This window comes from Triticum aestivum, chromosome 6B (genome assembly GCF_018294505.1).
Source record: "Triticum aestivum cultivar Chinese Spring chromosome 6B, IWGSC CS RefSeq v2.1, whole genome shotgun sequence".
Taxonomy (NCBI): Eukaryota; Viridiplantae; Streptophyta; class Magnoliopsida; order Poales; family Poaceae; genus Triticum; species Triticum aestivum.
In genome coordinates this window covers 714,846,103-714,861,083 of record NC_057810.1, presented here as the reverse complement: position 1 = coordinate 714,861,083, position 14,981 = coordinate 714,846,103, and the positions used below count along the sequence as shown (strand labels likewise).

The window sequence follows — 14,981 nt, the reverse complement described above, 5'->3', positions numbered from 1 at the left end:
GCGCCAACTTTCAGCATTGTTTTACACTTTTCAGTTCCTTTTCTTTTGCAGGCCAAAGAGCTGAACGTCTTCTGTAGTTCATCCAGAGTTTCCCTCGGAAACAAAGTTTAAATGGCGGTTTTGATACTAATAGCGGAAGATTTTCCCTGGAAACAAGTTTAATGCCTGAAGATGTGTTGACCATGGGATTGGGATGGTACAAAATAATCTGTCGCAACAGCTAGTATGAAATTCACTGGTGCTCCTATTACAACACAGTTTGCTCACAGTTCTTTTCCTTGATATACATGTCCATCATGAGAGCCAGAAAATTTTATACTGGCTTCAGTTCCTGGGTGTTGTAACACGAGTCACTGCTTTCCGTTGACTGCTGGCTGCTGTAAACACGCATCTTGATTTTGCACATAACAACGCTTTCTATACCTCTTGCATCTTGAATCTTGATATAACTTACAGACAAGTCTGTTCACATATTGAACAACAGGTGGCATTTTTTTGCTATGCTGATGAATTATTACTCTTTGGGACTGAACAACGCAAACTAAAGAACATGAAAATGGCAGAGTACATATGGGGCTGCATATCTTTCTCCATGTAGTGCACAGCGAAGAGCGAACAATGGCAGACTTCAGCTTAAATAATCCGCAAACATATACACTTCATTTGCTACAGCACAAACATACAAATACCAGTACATCAGTACAATACATACGTCCAGCCAAGTCCCCTTTAGAGTTACAAATAGAGATATGGTGCAAACATACAAATAGCATTTGGATACAAGCAATTCGCCCGCAACAGAGTCGGGCGCTTCATGGTGCACCGTCTTGAGTTTTCTCCATCATGTGAGCCCACCTTACAGCCACTTGCACATAAATCATGTCGTATATCATATCAATAAATTGGAAGAAGGCATCCCTCCAGGTTCTCTTCATCAACATGGTGCAGAAAACTGTCCACAGACCCACCACAAATCCAATGCTCATGGCAAGATAAACAGATGACATATGATCTATATCTTCAAGGTCACTTTGCTCTGCATCATGTGTTGAGCAGTTCCTACTGACAGGATCTCCACAAAGACCAGGGTTACCGATATAGATATACATCTGGTTATCAAGAGCTTGTAATTGTTGTCCGGATGGTATTGCACCGGACAGATTGTTGTATGACAAGTTCATGTAGCTCAGATAAGTTAAAGCTGACAAGCTTGATGGTATTGCACCAGAAAACTCATTGAAGGATAGATCGAGTAAGTCCAACTGCCTTAAATCACCAATTCGGTTTGGGATTGCTCCTGTGAGTTGATTATTTGACAAGTTCAGATTGGTAAGCTCAATGAGTAGAGTTATCTCCTCCGGAACATGTCCTGTCAAACTATTACTTGACAAATCAAGAATCACTAGTAGCTTGTAGATTGCAAAGGTATAGTCACGCTTTTGATCTTTCATGATTACTGGAATGCTCTCTTCATGAAAGTAATCATTCATGTCATGCGACACCACTGCCATCATTGCTTTCAAGTTTGACAAAGACCATGGTATGCTTCCTGACATGTTGTTGTGCGCTATGTCCAAATAGTGAAGATGGCGAAGGGAAGTGAAATTCTTAGGAATATGACCACTAAACATATTTGATCTCACTCTTAATATTTTCAACTGTGGGATCTTTTCTGGCAACCATGCTGGTAATTCTCCAAATAACCTATTGTAAGAAAGGTCAAGGAACATCAATCTATGTGACCCAAGAAATTTAGGAAATTGACCAGTCAGATTGTTGTTATTTAGGGCTAAGCTGAACATTCTCCAAAAAAATTGATTTCTGGAGTTTGCATCAGATTCATTCCAACACTACATAATATCTCCTTCTAAATGGTTTTCTGATAGGTCCAACCTAGACAGAGAAGTCAATTGGAACATAGACAAGGGGATGTTGCCTGTGATTTGATTATTTGCAAGCATCAATTCTTCGAGTACAGGAGCATTTAGCTCTGACGGCAATGGCCCAGATAAACAGTTTGAAGATAGGTCCAATTGTCGTATATTTATAGGCAACCGTGGAACTTGACCTGTCAACTTATTGGACCCCATATATATAATCAGCTGACATGTGTTGTAGATTTGCCGGTAATGAGCCACTCAATTTGTTTCCTGATGCTTGCAAGGTTGAAGCTCGGGAAAATGTCACCCAAAACCAATCAGGAATAACATCATCCAGATTTGCATCACTGAGAATAAGAACATGAATATCAGATTGCCATTTAAGCCACTCTGGAAAAAAGGGTCCCAGTTGGCATGATTGGAATTTTGCAATCTTCAATCTAAATGGAGGAACCCATTTTTGGTTGATAGCTAATATCAAAGAGTTGTTTGACAAGTCCAGATACTCTAAATACAATAGCCTCGCAAAATGCTCTTCTATGAGAACACCACTGAATTTATTGTCATTGAGGTCCAATCGTTTTAAATGACCTAAAACTGCAAAAATTTCTTTGAAGAGCACACCGTTGAAGTTATTGTGGCTGAAGTCCAATACCTCTAATTTGCCTAAGCTTGCAAATTGTTCTTTAAAGAGCACACCGCTGAACTTATTGTGGCTGAAGTCCAATACCTCTAATTTGCCTAAGCTTGCAAATTGTTCTTTATAGAGCACACCGTTGAAGTTATTGTAGCTGAGGCACAAAGCCTCTAATTTTCCTAAGCTTGCAAAATGTTCTTTCAAGAGAACACCATTGAAGTTATTGTACCTGAGGTCCAACATTTTCAAATTACCCAGTCCTCCAACTCCTACAGGCAGAGGGCCAGTCAACATGTTTTGAGATGCTTCAAGAACACTAAGATTGGTCATGTTCCCTATCCAAATGGGCAGATTCCCCGACATATTTCCACCCCACACTGACAATTCTTGCAGTGTGTTCCATGAGCACTTTGGCAAACGCCCCATGAACTCCCCTATGCTTGAACCTATGTTGTTACCATTGAACCTCATCCTTGTCAAATTGCACAAATTTTCTAATTTGTTTGGTATCAAACCCACGAGATCATTCTCACTGAAGTCTATGACTTGAAGGGACGTCATGTTTGCCAACTCACTAGGAATTGACCCTTCCAAGCCGGTATCTGAGAGGTGAAGCTCTTTAAGGCCCGTGAGATTCCAAAACCACGCGTGCTTGAGTGAAGTGTAGAAGGTGTTATAATTCATATCAAGGGCCTCGAGATGTGTGAGGTTGGAAATTGATATACTAGCAGACATGGTACCATTGAGTCCACAGTCGGACAAGCGAAGCACTTTAAGAGAAGGAAGCATATTAACCCTCTAAAACCAATCCCTCACAAAACCAAGATCCACATAACTAACGTCAAGATGCCTCAACAAAGAGAGACGTGCATGCAAGATCCACTATGTAAGGGCTATTCCAATGGTAATAATTGCAACTGAGATCAAGATATTGCAACTTTGAGAGATTGCCAAGTTGGGAAGGCATTCTCCCACTAAATCTTGACCACGAGAGGTTGAGATACCTTAGGTTCTTGAGAGAAGCCAATAACACAGGGATGCTTGTGCCGTTGAAGTCATTCCCGCTTAGATCAAGATACCTCAGGTGTTGTAAAGTAGCCAAAGAAGAGCTCATCTCGCCTGCCGACAAGCTCAATGATCTGCTCCTATTTGGGTAGCTGTACTCGTCCGTGTAGTAACTGTACTCATACATGTCGCTGTTGCGGAGGTTGAGCTTTATGAGATGGCCCGTTCTGTTGCTGCACCGGACTCCCTTCCATTGGCAACAATCCTCACCCTGCCATGACGAGAGATGGCCAGCAGGGTCCAGGAGGCTTGCCTTGAAGGACAGAAGCGCATCTCGCTCACTGCCGATGCAGGCTCCTGGTACACTCGCTCGGCCATCGGAAGTGGATGCTACTTGGAAGACCAATAGACAAAGGAGCAGCGCAGTTCCTCGGATGAGGAGCGCAAGCTTAATCATATTGGTCGGGAAATGGCAGATGGAAATGAGAATGGATGGAGCAACTTCTCTGTATTCCAATTCCACCACAACAGCATCATATATAGGAGTATTGGTCTTGCCGTGCATACTTTTCCTATACTGAAGTAGCGTTGTAGTGGCTAGAATTTGTCATGATTCAGACAGCCCACGATTCACAGCATGGCAGACAAGTTGGAGTGCTCTTCTTCAAAGTCATAATGGAGTTGGAGTCCAGCGTCAAAAGAGAACGTCTCTGTCCGATTCCGGCTGAGAAGCACCGATCAAGCCCAACTGATGAGGTCTCGTCTATTCTCCTTTTGACGTACGTGTCGATGCTGTGATAGTGGTTTTAACCCCTGCAAGTAAGGTGAGCGTGCAGCACCACCCCGGCCGCCGGCAAAACCATGCAAGAGAGGCTGCCGTTCCGTGCGATCCGGCCAAGCAAAGGTGAACTAGCTACTACTCTCTCCTCCTCATGATTACTCAGTCACAAGTATACTGCTTCTTCCATCTTGTTTGCTGTCAAAAATAAAAAGCATCCATCTTGTTCATCGCAGCAAGCTCGCACAACTAGTATTTTTCACATGGGTTCTACTTCCAATATTTTCCCCGATCAGATCATGAAACCTATTAGTAGTATTGCGAGAGCAAGCTCGCAGCAAAGCCGCCACCTCATAACTTTATTTTCTTTGAAAACAAGATATCCAGGCTACAGGCTTGTGGATCGACTGATGCACACAACGACCAATCTTGCAGTGAACATAGTACGTACTTACAATGTTTTATTCTTCACACTTTGCAGGTGACGGGGCCCTAAGTGAAGCGGCGAGGCTCGCCCCCATCCTTACACTGCTGTCGTTGTTGCTCATTTCTTGTGGAATCGGCAGCATCCGTTGCTCCTCCTCAACGACAACAGTCCATGACAACAGCACTGACATGATGTTGCTGCTATATTTCAAGCGGGCCATCACCAACGACTCCAGGCAAGCCTTGAGATCACGCGTCCCCCTTTGCAGTTGGGAGGGCGTCTACTGCAGCCGGACGAACCCGGGGCGAGTCACGGGGTTGGACCTTGGCGACCTAGCGTTGTCTGGCCCGATTTCACCGTCCCTCGGTAATCTAACGTTCCTTAGGAGACTGGACCTGTCCACAAATGGCTTCATCGGCGAGATACCTCCTCTCAACCGTCTCCAAAGATTGAAGTACCTTTCCTTGAGAAACAACTCACTGCGAGGGATCATTCCAGATACTCTCACAAACTGCTCCAATCTAGTGTACCTAGACCTGTCCACAAATAGCTTCACCGGTGAGATACCTCCTCTCCACCGTCTCCAAATATTGGAGTACCTTCACTTGGCAAACAACTCACTGAGAGGGATCATTCCAGATACTCTTACAAACTACTCCAATCTGTGGTACCTAGACCTGTCCACAAATAGCTTCACCGGTGAGATACCTGCTCTCCACCGTCTCCAAATATTGGAGTCCCTTCACTTGGCAAACAACTCACTGAGAGGGATCATTACAGATACTCTTACAAACTGCTCCAATCTACGGTACCTAGACCTATCTAACAACTCACTAATAGGTGAAATTCCCCATGATATAGGCCACCTATCCAATCTAGTGACTTTAAATCTTGACAGAAATAATCTCACCGGAACAATTCCACCAAGCCTAAAAAACATCAGTCAGCTTGAATATATCTGTCTTGCCGACAATAAGCTCACCGGAACCATTTCAGATGAGTTGGAAAAGTTCCCATCTCTTGTTTATTTAGGCCTTCGTGGAAACTGGCTATCAGGTGGAATTCCAGAAACCCTATGCAAATACAATCAGTCTTCTCTGCAAATTTTAGACTTCAGTTTCAATGTGCTTGGGAAAACACTGCCATCTAACTTTGGTGACACCCTCCTGAATCTTATATATCTCTCATTGTATGGTAATAATTTTGAAGGCCATCTCCCTGCATCACTAGGCAATATTTCAGGTCTAACAACATTAGGCTTGTCATTCAACAATTTCATTGGTCAAGTTCCCAGTACATTTGGTAATCTTGGAATGTTACAATACCTGTACCTTGAAGGAAACAATTTGTCGGGTTTCATCCCAGCAGAGCTGGGTAGCTTGCAACAGCTCACCCATCTGTATCTGTCTGGTAATAATCTGGAAGGTGGGGTACCATGAAACAGAGTCTTTGTTGGAAATATAAGCGGGGAAAGAGCCTTTATCAGTATTGGAGGCAACCGGTGGGGATTCTTTTGGAGGAACACTGGATCTGCTCCCATGTCCTACTATCTCTCGGGCAAAAGATACACATTATGTACTACCTGATCATAAAGAGTATTCATTCTAATATTTTGTTTAATGCCACCCATACTGTTGATCTATTATATGCTCACTAGGATGTCAAGAGCAACCCCTCGTTCTTGTTTTGTTTCGTTTTTTGGCCGTGTGCAATTCTCGGGGTTGGAACCTTCCCAACCTTCTCTTTGGCAATAAATGATTCGGTGAGATCATGTCTGTTAGTGCTCAGCAATCAGCAAAACAGATCAAAAGGATAGTTTAATAAAAAATCATCAGGATTTGTCATGCTAGCCACTGCCAGTTACCGACCACTCCCATTGAATGGTCTACAAGAAAAGCTAGTCCACATCTAGGTCTTGTCATGCTGACTGTTCTAATACTGGAGTAATCAAAAAAAAAAGCTTATAACGACTTGGACAGTCAAAGCAGAGAAAAATACGGACAGTGTGGAGAGTGTTAGGATTAACTTAACTTGCTTATTCTTTAGAGAACCGTAACAAGTAGGCGCAGAGCACCAAGTTAATAGCAGTTGAGTTGTCTTAAATTTGTCGCAGAGCCGTGACAGCCAGCATGTTAAGGCCATGAAGTACTAAGTTATTCTTCAGTGTGGGTAGAGGAGCTAATCAAGGCAAACGGGGTAGGAATCTGCACGGCTCTGCCTCCTTGAAATGGGAAGCACTCTAAAAGTGGAATCCATCTGCGAAAATTGAGCAGATACTTTTACTTACTTAGATGCAGGTGGAATGTATCCTGATGGGCATATAATTATTGAGGAAGTAAATCACGACCTGACGGCAATGCGGAAGGCAAAAAAATCAAGAAACAGCAATTTCAGGTTCAGATTCACAACCGTCAAAAGACATGGAAGGCGATATCGAGAACACTACTCGATATGAATGGCACAGTAAGAATGGAAGTTGCGACAAGATCTCACACCAAGATACAACATACCAATAGCAGGAGCCTGAGACAATAGGTCTAATTGACATTGGAACCGTCACCGCGACGGAGAGCACCGAAGTGCCTGCTCCGCAGCGGGACGTGGTCTGGTGTAGCAGAAGCAGAAGAAGAACAAGAAGAAGAGATGGTCTGAAATGTTTATCTTAGTTTAGTTTTTAGTTGAGCATGAGAAGCTTTGTTTTACCTCTTCACCGGCCTGACATAAATTTCGACTTTCAGATCTGAATCTTGCTGTAAATACACATGGATCAGTAAGAACTTGATAGAAACGGTTGAGCGTTCCTTCAGTATTGACGTGAGCGTACTTCCAGTTTTGAGTGCTCAAAATACAACTGTCACATAGTTTTTGGATGCAGACAGAAAGCAATCACAACAACAGAAATTCAGACCAGGAACTAAACCGCAAACTTATCACAGTTTCTTTAGATCGGCAACGAATAGGATAGATCAACGAACTGCTGAGCAAGACGAACTTACTATCAGGAATAAATAAAAATAACTAATGTCTCATGGCAATTAACACAAACACTTACGAAAAGATCGACATAGATTCTCCAAAGTTTCAAGATAGATCTCCGATCTCAGTTTCTCATGACACAAACACTTCCGAAGAGTTCAACATAGATTCTCCCAAGTTCACAGGCAATGGGTTTTTGTCGCCCAAGAGTTCAGTGATGAAGTAATCCAGGCCGACCCCTTCCGGGTTGCAGCGCTGACGAAGCAGACGAGAAGCAGAGCTTCGAAAGAACTAGTCACCGATGATGTGTAGTATCGGCTTGGACAGCAAAGCTGAGTCTTGAGATTTGGTCAGGTGAACCGCTTCTGTGCTTGGCTTAAGATCAGTGTGTACACAAGGCTGTAAGGTTGTGCATCTTTAACCTGAAATGAATGGATCATCACATGATTTGGCTTAACACTGAAAACATGGAAAAAGACAGACTGCAGTTATAGGGCTGTATATTCTTTTTTCTTCAGCTTAAACATATTTTTTCTGAAATGAAACAGTCTGTAGACATAAAACATACAGTTATTTCTTCAGCTTAATTTCACTATAATCAGCAAAGATGCAGGCGTGGTCGCACTCAAAGGGCTCCAGAGTCACCTCCTCCGAGCTTCTCACTTCACTGGCAAACACATCCTCCGCGGGCATGGTTGAGTCGATACAGTTTGCCTCACATATAGAAACGTCAGCTCAAGTGGAAGCTTCAGTTTTACATGAATAAGTCTACAAGCACTGATGGTGAACAGAGCTTTCTTCCTTTTGCCTTCAGAGATATCTTACAAATATAAATTTGTTCTCGTATAAATTTGTGTATTTTTCTTTGCTATGCGGATGAATTATCACTCTATGGGAATAGATGATACAAAGCAAACCGAACAACATGAAAAAGGCACAGTGCAGTTATAGGGCTGTATATTTTTTTTCTTCAGCTTAAACAATCCAGCAAAACATATGTATACACTTCATGTGTTAAAGTACAGACATACAAATACCAATACGATACAGTACAAGCGTCCAACCTGTGTGACTTGCGGTAAAACGTCTTGCCTATCCTGACCGACGTGTTGCGTGTTAAATAGATGGGGTGCGAGCACAAATACGCGTACAGGTTGTTGGGAGAGATACATCTTGGAGAGGAAGAATACTAGAGACAAGAGGAGATAAAGATTACAAAGTATCCTGTCTAACTAACTACTCCTCCAACGGTTGATGATCCTCCTTGCTGTACACGCCACATTATCATGTTTGACACAACCAAGGCTTATTTAGAGCTACAAATAGAGATATGGTGCAAACATACAAATAACAATACAGTACAGTACAGATGTCCAGCCAAGTCTAATTTAGAGCTACAAATAGGGATATGGTGCAGACATACAAATACTATTTAGATACACGCAATTCACTTGCTGCGAAGTTGGGCACTTCATGGTGCATCGTCTTGAGTTCTCTCCATCATGTGAGCCCACCTTACAGCCACTTGCACATAAACCATGTCGTACATCATATCAACAAACTGGAAGAAGGCAGCCCTCCATGTCCTCTTCATCAACATGGTGCAGAAAACTGTCCACAGACCCACCACAAATCCAATGCTCATGGCAAGATAGACAGATGGCGTATGATCTATATCTTCGAGGCCACTTTGCTCTGCATCATGTGTTGAGCAGTTCCTGCCAACAAGGTCTCCACAAAGACCAGGGTTACCGATGTAGATATACATCTGGTTATCAAGAGCTTGTAGCTGTTGCCCGGATGGTATTGCACCGGACAGATTGTTGTATGACAAGTTCAAGTAGCTCAAATAAGTTAAAGCTGACAAACTTGATGGTATTGCACCAGAAAACTCGTTGAGGGATAGGTCGAGTGAGTCCAACTGCCTTAAATCACCAATGTGGTTTGGAATTGCTCCCGTGAGTTGATTATTTGACAAGTTCAGATTGGTAAGCCCAATGAGCAAAGTTATCTCCTCTGGAACCTGTCCTGCCAAATTATTGGTAGCTATTCTGTACCGGCTTCAGTTCCTGGGCGCAAAAAAATCGATTTTTCTGAAATGAAACAGTCTGTAGACATAAAACATACACTTATTTTCTTCTTACTTTCACTTTTACATTCTGGGCATCCTGTAACCACCAAAGATGCAGGCGTGGTCGCACTCAAAGTCAAAGGGCTCCAGAGTCACCTCCTCCGAGGGCTTGGACTGGTCGGCCTTGAGCTTCTCACTTCCCTGGCAACGCAGCCTCGGTGTGAATGGTTGAGTCGATACAGTTTGCGTATGAAACATCAGCTCAAATAAAAAAACATCAGGAAAAACATCAGCTCAAATGAAAGCTTCAGAGTTACATGAACAAGTCTACAAGCACTGGTGGTGAACAGAGCTTTCTTCCTCTTGCGTCCTGATATGATCATTCAAACAAATATGTTCTCATATTAACCAACAGGTGCCTTTTTCTTTGATATGCAAATGTACAAAGCAAACCGAACAACATGAAAAAGGTAAGAGTGCAGAATATACATACACTCCCTGTTTGTCAAAGTATAGACAAACAAATTATACAATACAGTACAAACGTCCAGCCAAGGCTCATTTAGAGCTAAAAATAGAGATAAGGTGGCAACATACAAATAACAATACAAAACAGTACATACGTCCAGGCTAATTTAGAGCTACAAATAGTGATATGGTGCAAACATACAGATAATATTTAGATACAAACAATTTACTTGCTGCAGAGTTGGCCACTTCATGGTGCACTTTCTTGAGTTTTCTCCATCACGTGAGCCCACCTTATAGCGACTTGCACATAAACCATGTCGTACGTCCTATCAATAAACCGGAAGAACGCATCCCTCCAGGTTCTCTTCATCAACATGGTGCAGAAAACTGTCCACAGACCCACCACAAACCCAATGCTCATGGCAATGTAAAGGGAAGGCATATCATTCATATCTCCGAGGCCACTTTGCTCTGCATTATGTGATGAGCAGTTCCCGCCGACAGGACCTCCACAAAGGCCAGGGTTGCCGATGTAGATATACATCTGGTTATCAAGAGCTTGTAGTTGTTGTCCGGATGGTATTGCACCGGACAGATTGTTGTATAACAAGTTCAAGTAGCTCAAATAAGTTAAAGCTGACAAACTTGATGGTATTGCACCAGAAAACTCATTGAAGGATAGGTCGAGTGAGTCCAACTGCCTTAAATCACCAATGTGGTTTGGGATTGGCCCTGTGAGTTGATTATTTGACAAGTTCAGATTGGTAAGCCCAATGAGTAGAGTTATCTCCTCCGGAACATGCCATGTCAAACTATTACTTGACAAATCAAGAATCACTAGTAGCTTGTAGATTGCAAAGGTATAGTCACGTTTTTGGTCCTTCGTGTTTACTGGGATGCTCTCTTCAAAAATGTAATCCTCTGTGTCCTCCGACACCACTGTCATCATTGCCTTCAGGTTTGACAAAGACCATGCTATGCTTCCTGATATGTTGTTGTATGCTATGTCCAAATAATGGAGACTGTCAAGGGAAGTGAGATTCTTTGGAATATGACCGCTGAACATATTTGATCTCACTCTTAATATTTTCAGATGCGGCATTTTTTCTGGCAACCATTCTGGCAATCCTCCAAATAACCTATTGTAAGAAAGATCAAGGAACATTAACCTTGACGACCTTTGAAGAAACTTAGGGAATTCACCAGTGAGACTGTTGTTATTCAGGGATAAGCTTAGCATGTCAAAACCAAATTGATTTGTAGAGTTTGCATCAGATTCCTTCCAGCACTGTATAATATCTCCAGTAAGATGGTTTCCTGATAGGTCCAACCTATTCAGTCTAGTCAACTGGCATATAGACGACGGGATGGTGCCTGTAAGTTGATTATTAGCAAGCAAAAACTCTCCAAGTAGTGGAGCATTCAGCTCTGATGGTAATAACCCAGAGAAAGAGTTTGAAGATAGGTTTAGTCTTGATATATTTATAGGTAACCGTGGAACTTGTCCGGTAAACTTATTGGACCCAAGATATATGTGGTCAGCTGACATGTGTTGTAGATCTGCCGGTAATGAGCCATGCAATTTGTTTCCTGATGCTTGCAAGAATGAAGCTCGGGAAAATGTCACCCAAAACCAATCAGGAATAACATCATCTAGATTTGCATTACTAAGAACAAGAACATCAATGTCAGATTGCCATCTAAGCCACTCTGGAAAACTGGGTCCCACTTGGCATGAAGCGAAACCTGCGACCTTCAATCTAAATGGAGGAACCCATTTTTGTTTGATGGCTAATCTCAAAGAGTGTGCTGCTCGGAAGATCAATAGGCAAAGGAGCAGCGCAGTTCCTCGGATGAGGAGCCCAAGCTTAATCATGTTGGTTGGAAATGGCAGATGGAAATGAGACAGAGCAGCTTCTCTCTTATGCTGCAATATATAGGAGTATGGCCTGGCCATCAGGGCAAACGTTTCCTGTAGTCAAGTTGCAGCTAGATTTTGTTGATTCAGACAGTCAACAATGACAGGCTGAGGTTGGAATTTCTACCCAAGATTTGGTCATTAGCTTGGACCGGAGACTTTCAATTCTCCTTTTTTGGAGATAATAAGGAGTGGACTCAATTAGTTTGGACACTCGGGCAAAAGCAATCAGACACCATCCTGTGTCATGTCGAAGAAATTAAAAGAAAATTCTTCAGCACTCGCACCTTCATTTTCTTGGAAAAATGGTGCACACGGACACGGGCATGCAGAAACTGCTCCGTAAATTCTCCGTTGAACCAGTCAATAATAATACGTAGTAAGAAGCAAAAAAGTGCAAGGAGACGATAGGAGTGGACCTTGTCGGCGTCGAAGCAGGAGTCAACGGAGGAGTCCTCGGTCGTGGAGGTGCGCGTCCATCCCCATCCACCTGCAGATCGACCGCGACACCGCCCGCCTGCAGATCGGACGTCGCTCACTAGTCTTGTCTTGTGCGCCCCAACTCTCCCAGTTCGCACCGGCGAGGCGTGGAGTTTGACGGCGGCGGAGAGGTGGGGAGTGGGAGAAGAGAGAGGCGACCAGACCACGGCGGCGTGCGTGGCATCCACAAACTGGGCCAACATTTTAGAAGGCCTGATGGGCCAGGTCAGCATCACGTGGCCACCTGCCCGGTTTTTTTTACCTCTCAACTTATTTATTTTCTGCGAATCAACCTATGGTTGAGTTGGTTAGGTGGACAGTGGTATCCCCAACCCATCAGGGTTCAAATCCTGGTGCTCGCATTATTCCTGGATTTATTTCAGGATTTCCGGCGATACGCTTTCAGTGGGAGGAGACGTTCCCGTCGACGACGAGGCGCCTACAGTGACTTCGTAAATCTCAAGATGATATGCCGGCTCAGTCTCTCAGAGGTGCTCATAGGGGTAGGGTGTGCGTGTGTGCGTTCATAGGGATGAGTGTATGTGCGTGTATATAAGTGCTTGTGTCTGTACTGATGCTAAAAAAAAACTTATTTATTTTCTTATATAAGGTTTGCATTGCACCCTATTATAAGATGGGTTCAAAGGATCCCCAAAAAAAGATGGGTTCAAACGAACCGGAAGGGCATGGGATATGGGAGAAAGAGATAAAAAAAGCACACACACCGACAAAACGCACAAAAGGGGATAAACGAGAGGGGGCTCACTCCGAGGAGATGGACTTGGGGGATGCTGATGTACACTGCATGCCTCTCGTCTCCTACCCGAAATCCGACATTGACGATTGCGTTGCCTCTTCCATTGCATCCCCCCTTCCGCACAACCATTTTCTTCTCCCACATGTCAGTCTTGCCATTGCTTCCATCCAGGCGCCACAAAGCGAGGGATTGCTTCAAGGTCCAGAAGGGAGGTGATGACCACCCGCGTCCACCATGAGAGGAGGCGGAGGATCAGGAGGTGGGGAGTGGAGAAGAGAGAGGCGGCCAGACCACGGCGGCGTGCGTGTCATCCACAAACCAGGCCAGCATTTTAGATGGCCTATTGGGCCAGGCCGGCATCACGTGGCCACCTGCACAATGTTTTTTTTACCCCTTACAATTTATTTATTTTGCTTATATAAGGTTTGCATTGCACCCTATTTACAAGATGAGTTCTAACGACCCCTAAAAAATATGGGTTCAAACAAACCAGCATCACATGGGATATGGGAGAAAAGATAAGAAAATACACACTGACAAAACGCGCGGAAGAGGATAAACGAGAGGGGTCACTTCGAGGAGATGGACTCGGGGGAGGCCGGTGTACACTGCATGCCTTATCTTCTCCTCCCTGAAATCCGACACCAACGACTGTGTTGCATCTTCCATCGCATCCCCCCCCCCCCCCCCAGCCAATTTCTTCTCCCACCTGTCAGCCTCGCCGTTGTGTCCATATGGTTGCCACATAGTGAGGGATTGGTTCAAGGTCCATGAGTATCAGAAGGGAGGTGGTGTCGGGCTGTCGGGTCCGACGTGGCGGTCGTACCCGGGCGCCCCCATATCCGTCCCATATTTGGGCTGGATATGGGGGGTGCCGGTCAGCCCTGACGTTTGAGGGCCGTTTGAGGGGTCCGTCTGAGTCAAAATATAGTGACCGGGCGGCCAACCTGGGCGTATGAGGGGGTTTTGAGGCGCCCGGATGTAGATGCTCTAAACTGAGTGCCTCTTGTTTGATGGGTGTTTCTCATTTAGCACCCGGCTTAGAGATCATAAGCCTAGTGGCTGAAAAATAGCTCACGGCTTATATAGACTAAGACACGCAAAACGTGGTTTTCCTGTAGTTAGTGAGTACTCCCTCCGTTCCGAATTACTTGTCTTAGATTTGTCTAGATACGGATGTATCTAGCACTAAAATGAGTCCAGATACGTATGTATTTAGACAAATCCAAGACAAGTAATTCGGAACGGAGGGAGTAGATGATTTGCTTGACGGATGAATGGATGGTGCTAGTTTTTTCCTAGATGGATGGATGAATTTTGGTACTGTGAATGCTCAATGTTACTGAGCAGGTATATGATTTGCTAAAAACAATTGCTACTGTGATTGCTAATCGCTCTCATGTCATATTTGATGATTTCTTGGTTCTTAACAATTAAGTGCCAGCAATTTGGCTCCTACTTTTAGTTCAGGGACATTACTGACATTGCAGCACACAACTCATACCAAAGAGCAAGTTTTGTGGTTGCCATATTCGACGATTGTGCTCTTCAACTGAAATGATGGTGCTAGTTTTGTCGTTG

General features: G+C 43.8%; 1 protein-coding gene and 1 pseudogene across 2 annotated transcripts; both read right to left on the bottom strand.

The window, feature by feature from the left end:
- Positions 1–609: 609 nt before the first annotated feature.
- On the bottom strand, positions 610–4,018 carry LOC123135115 (receptor-like protein EIX2; annotated as a pseudogene).
- A 4,937-nt stretch (positions 4,019–8,955) lies between these two features.
- On the bottom strand, positions 8,956–12,807 carry LOC123139929 (receptor-like protein EIX2). Of its 2 annotated transcripts, none has more exons than XM_044559647.1 (2): positions 11,045–12,563; positions 8,956–9,726 (listed from the first exon to the last, which is right to left on the bottom strand). In XM_044559647.1, the coding sequence occupies exons 1-2, from the start codon at positions 12,200–12,202 to the stop codon at positions 9,175–9,177; spliced, it is 1,710 nt and encodes a 569-aa protein (XP_044415582.1). In that variant the 5' UTR covers positions 12,203–12,563; the 3' UTR covers positions 8,956–9,174. The 2 variants fall into 2 exon arrangements, with proteins under 2 accessions (XP_044415582.1, XP_044415581.1); XM_044559646.1 differs by lacking the exon at positions 8,956–9,726 and adding an exon at positions 12,583–12,807 and having other exon boundaries at positions 10,321–12,403.
- Between the last annotated feature and the right edge of the window lie 2,174 nt (positions 12,808–14,981).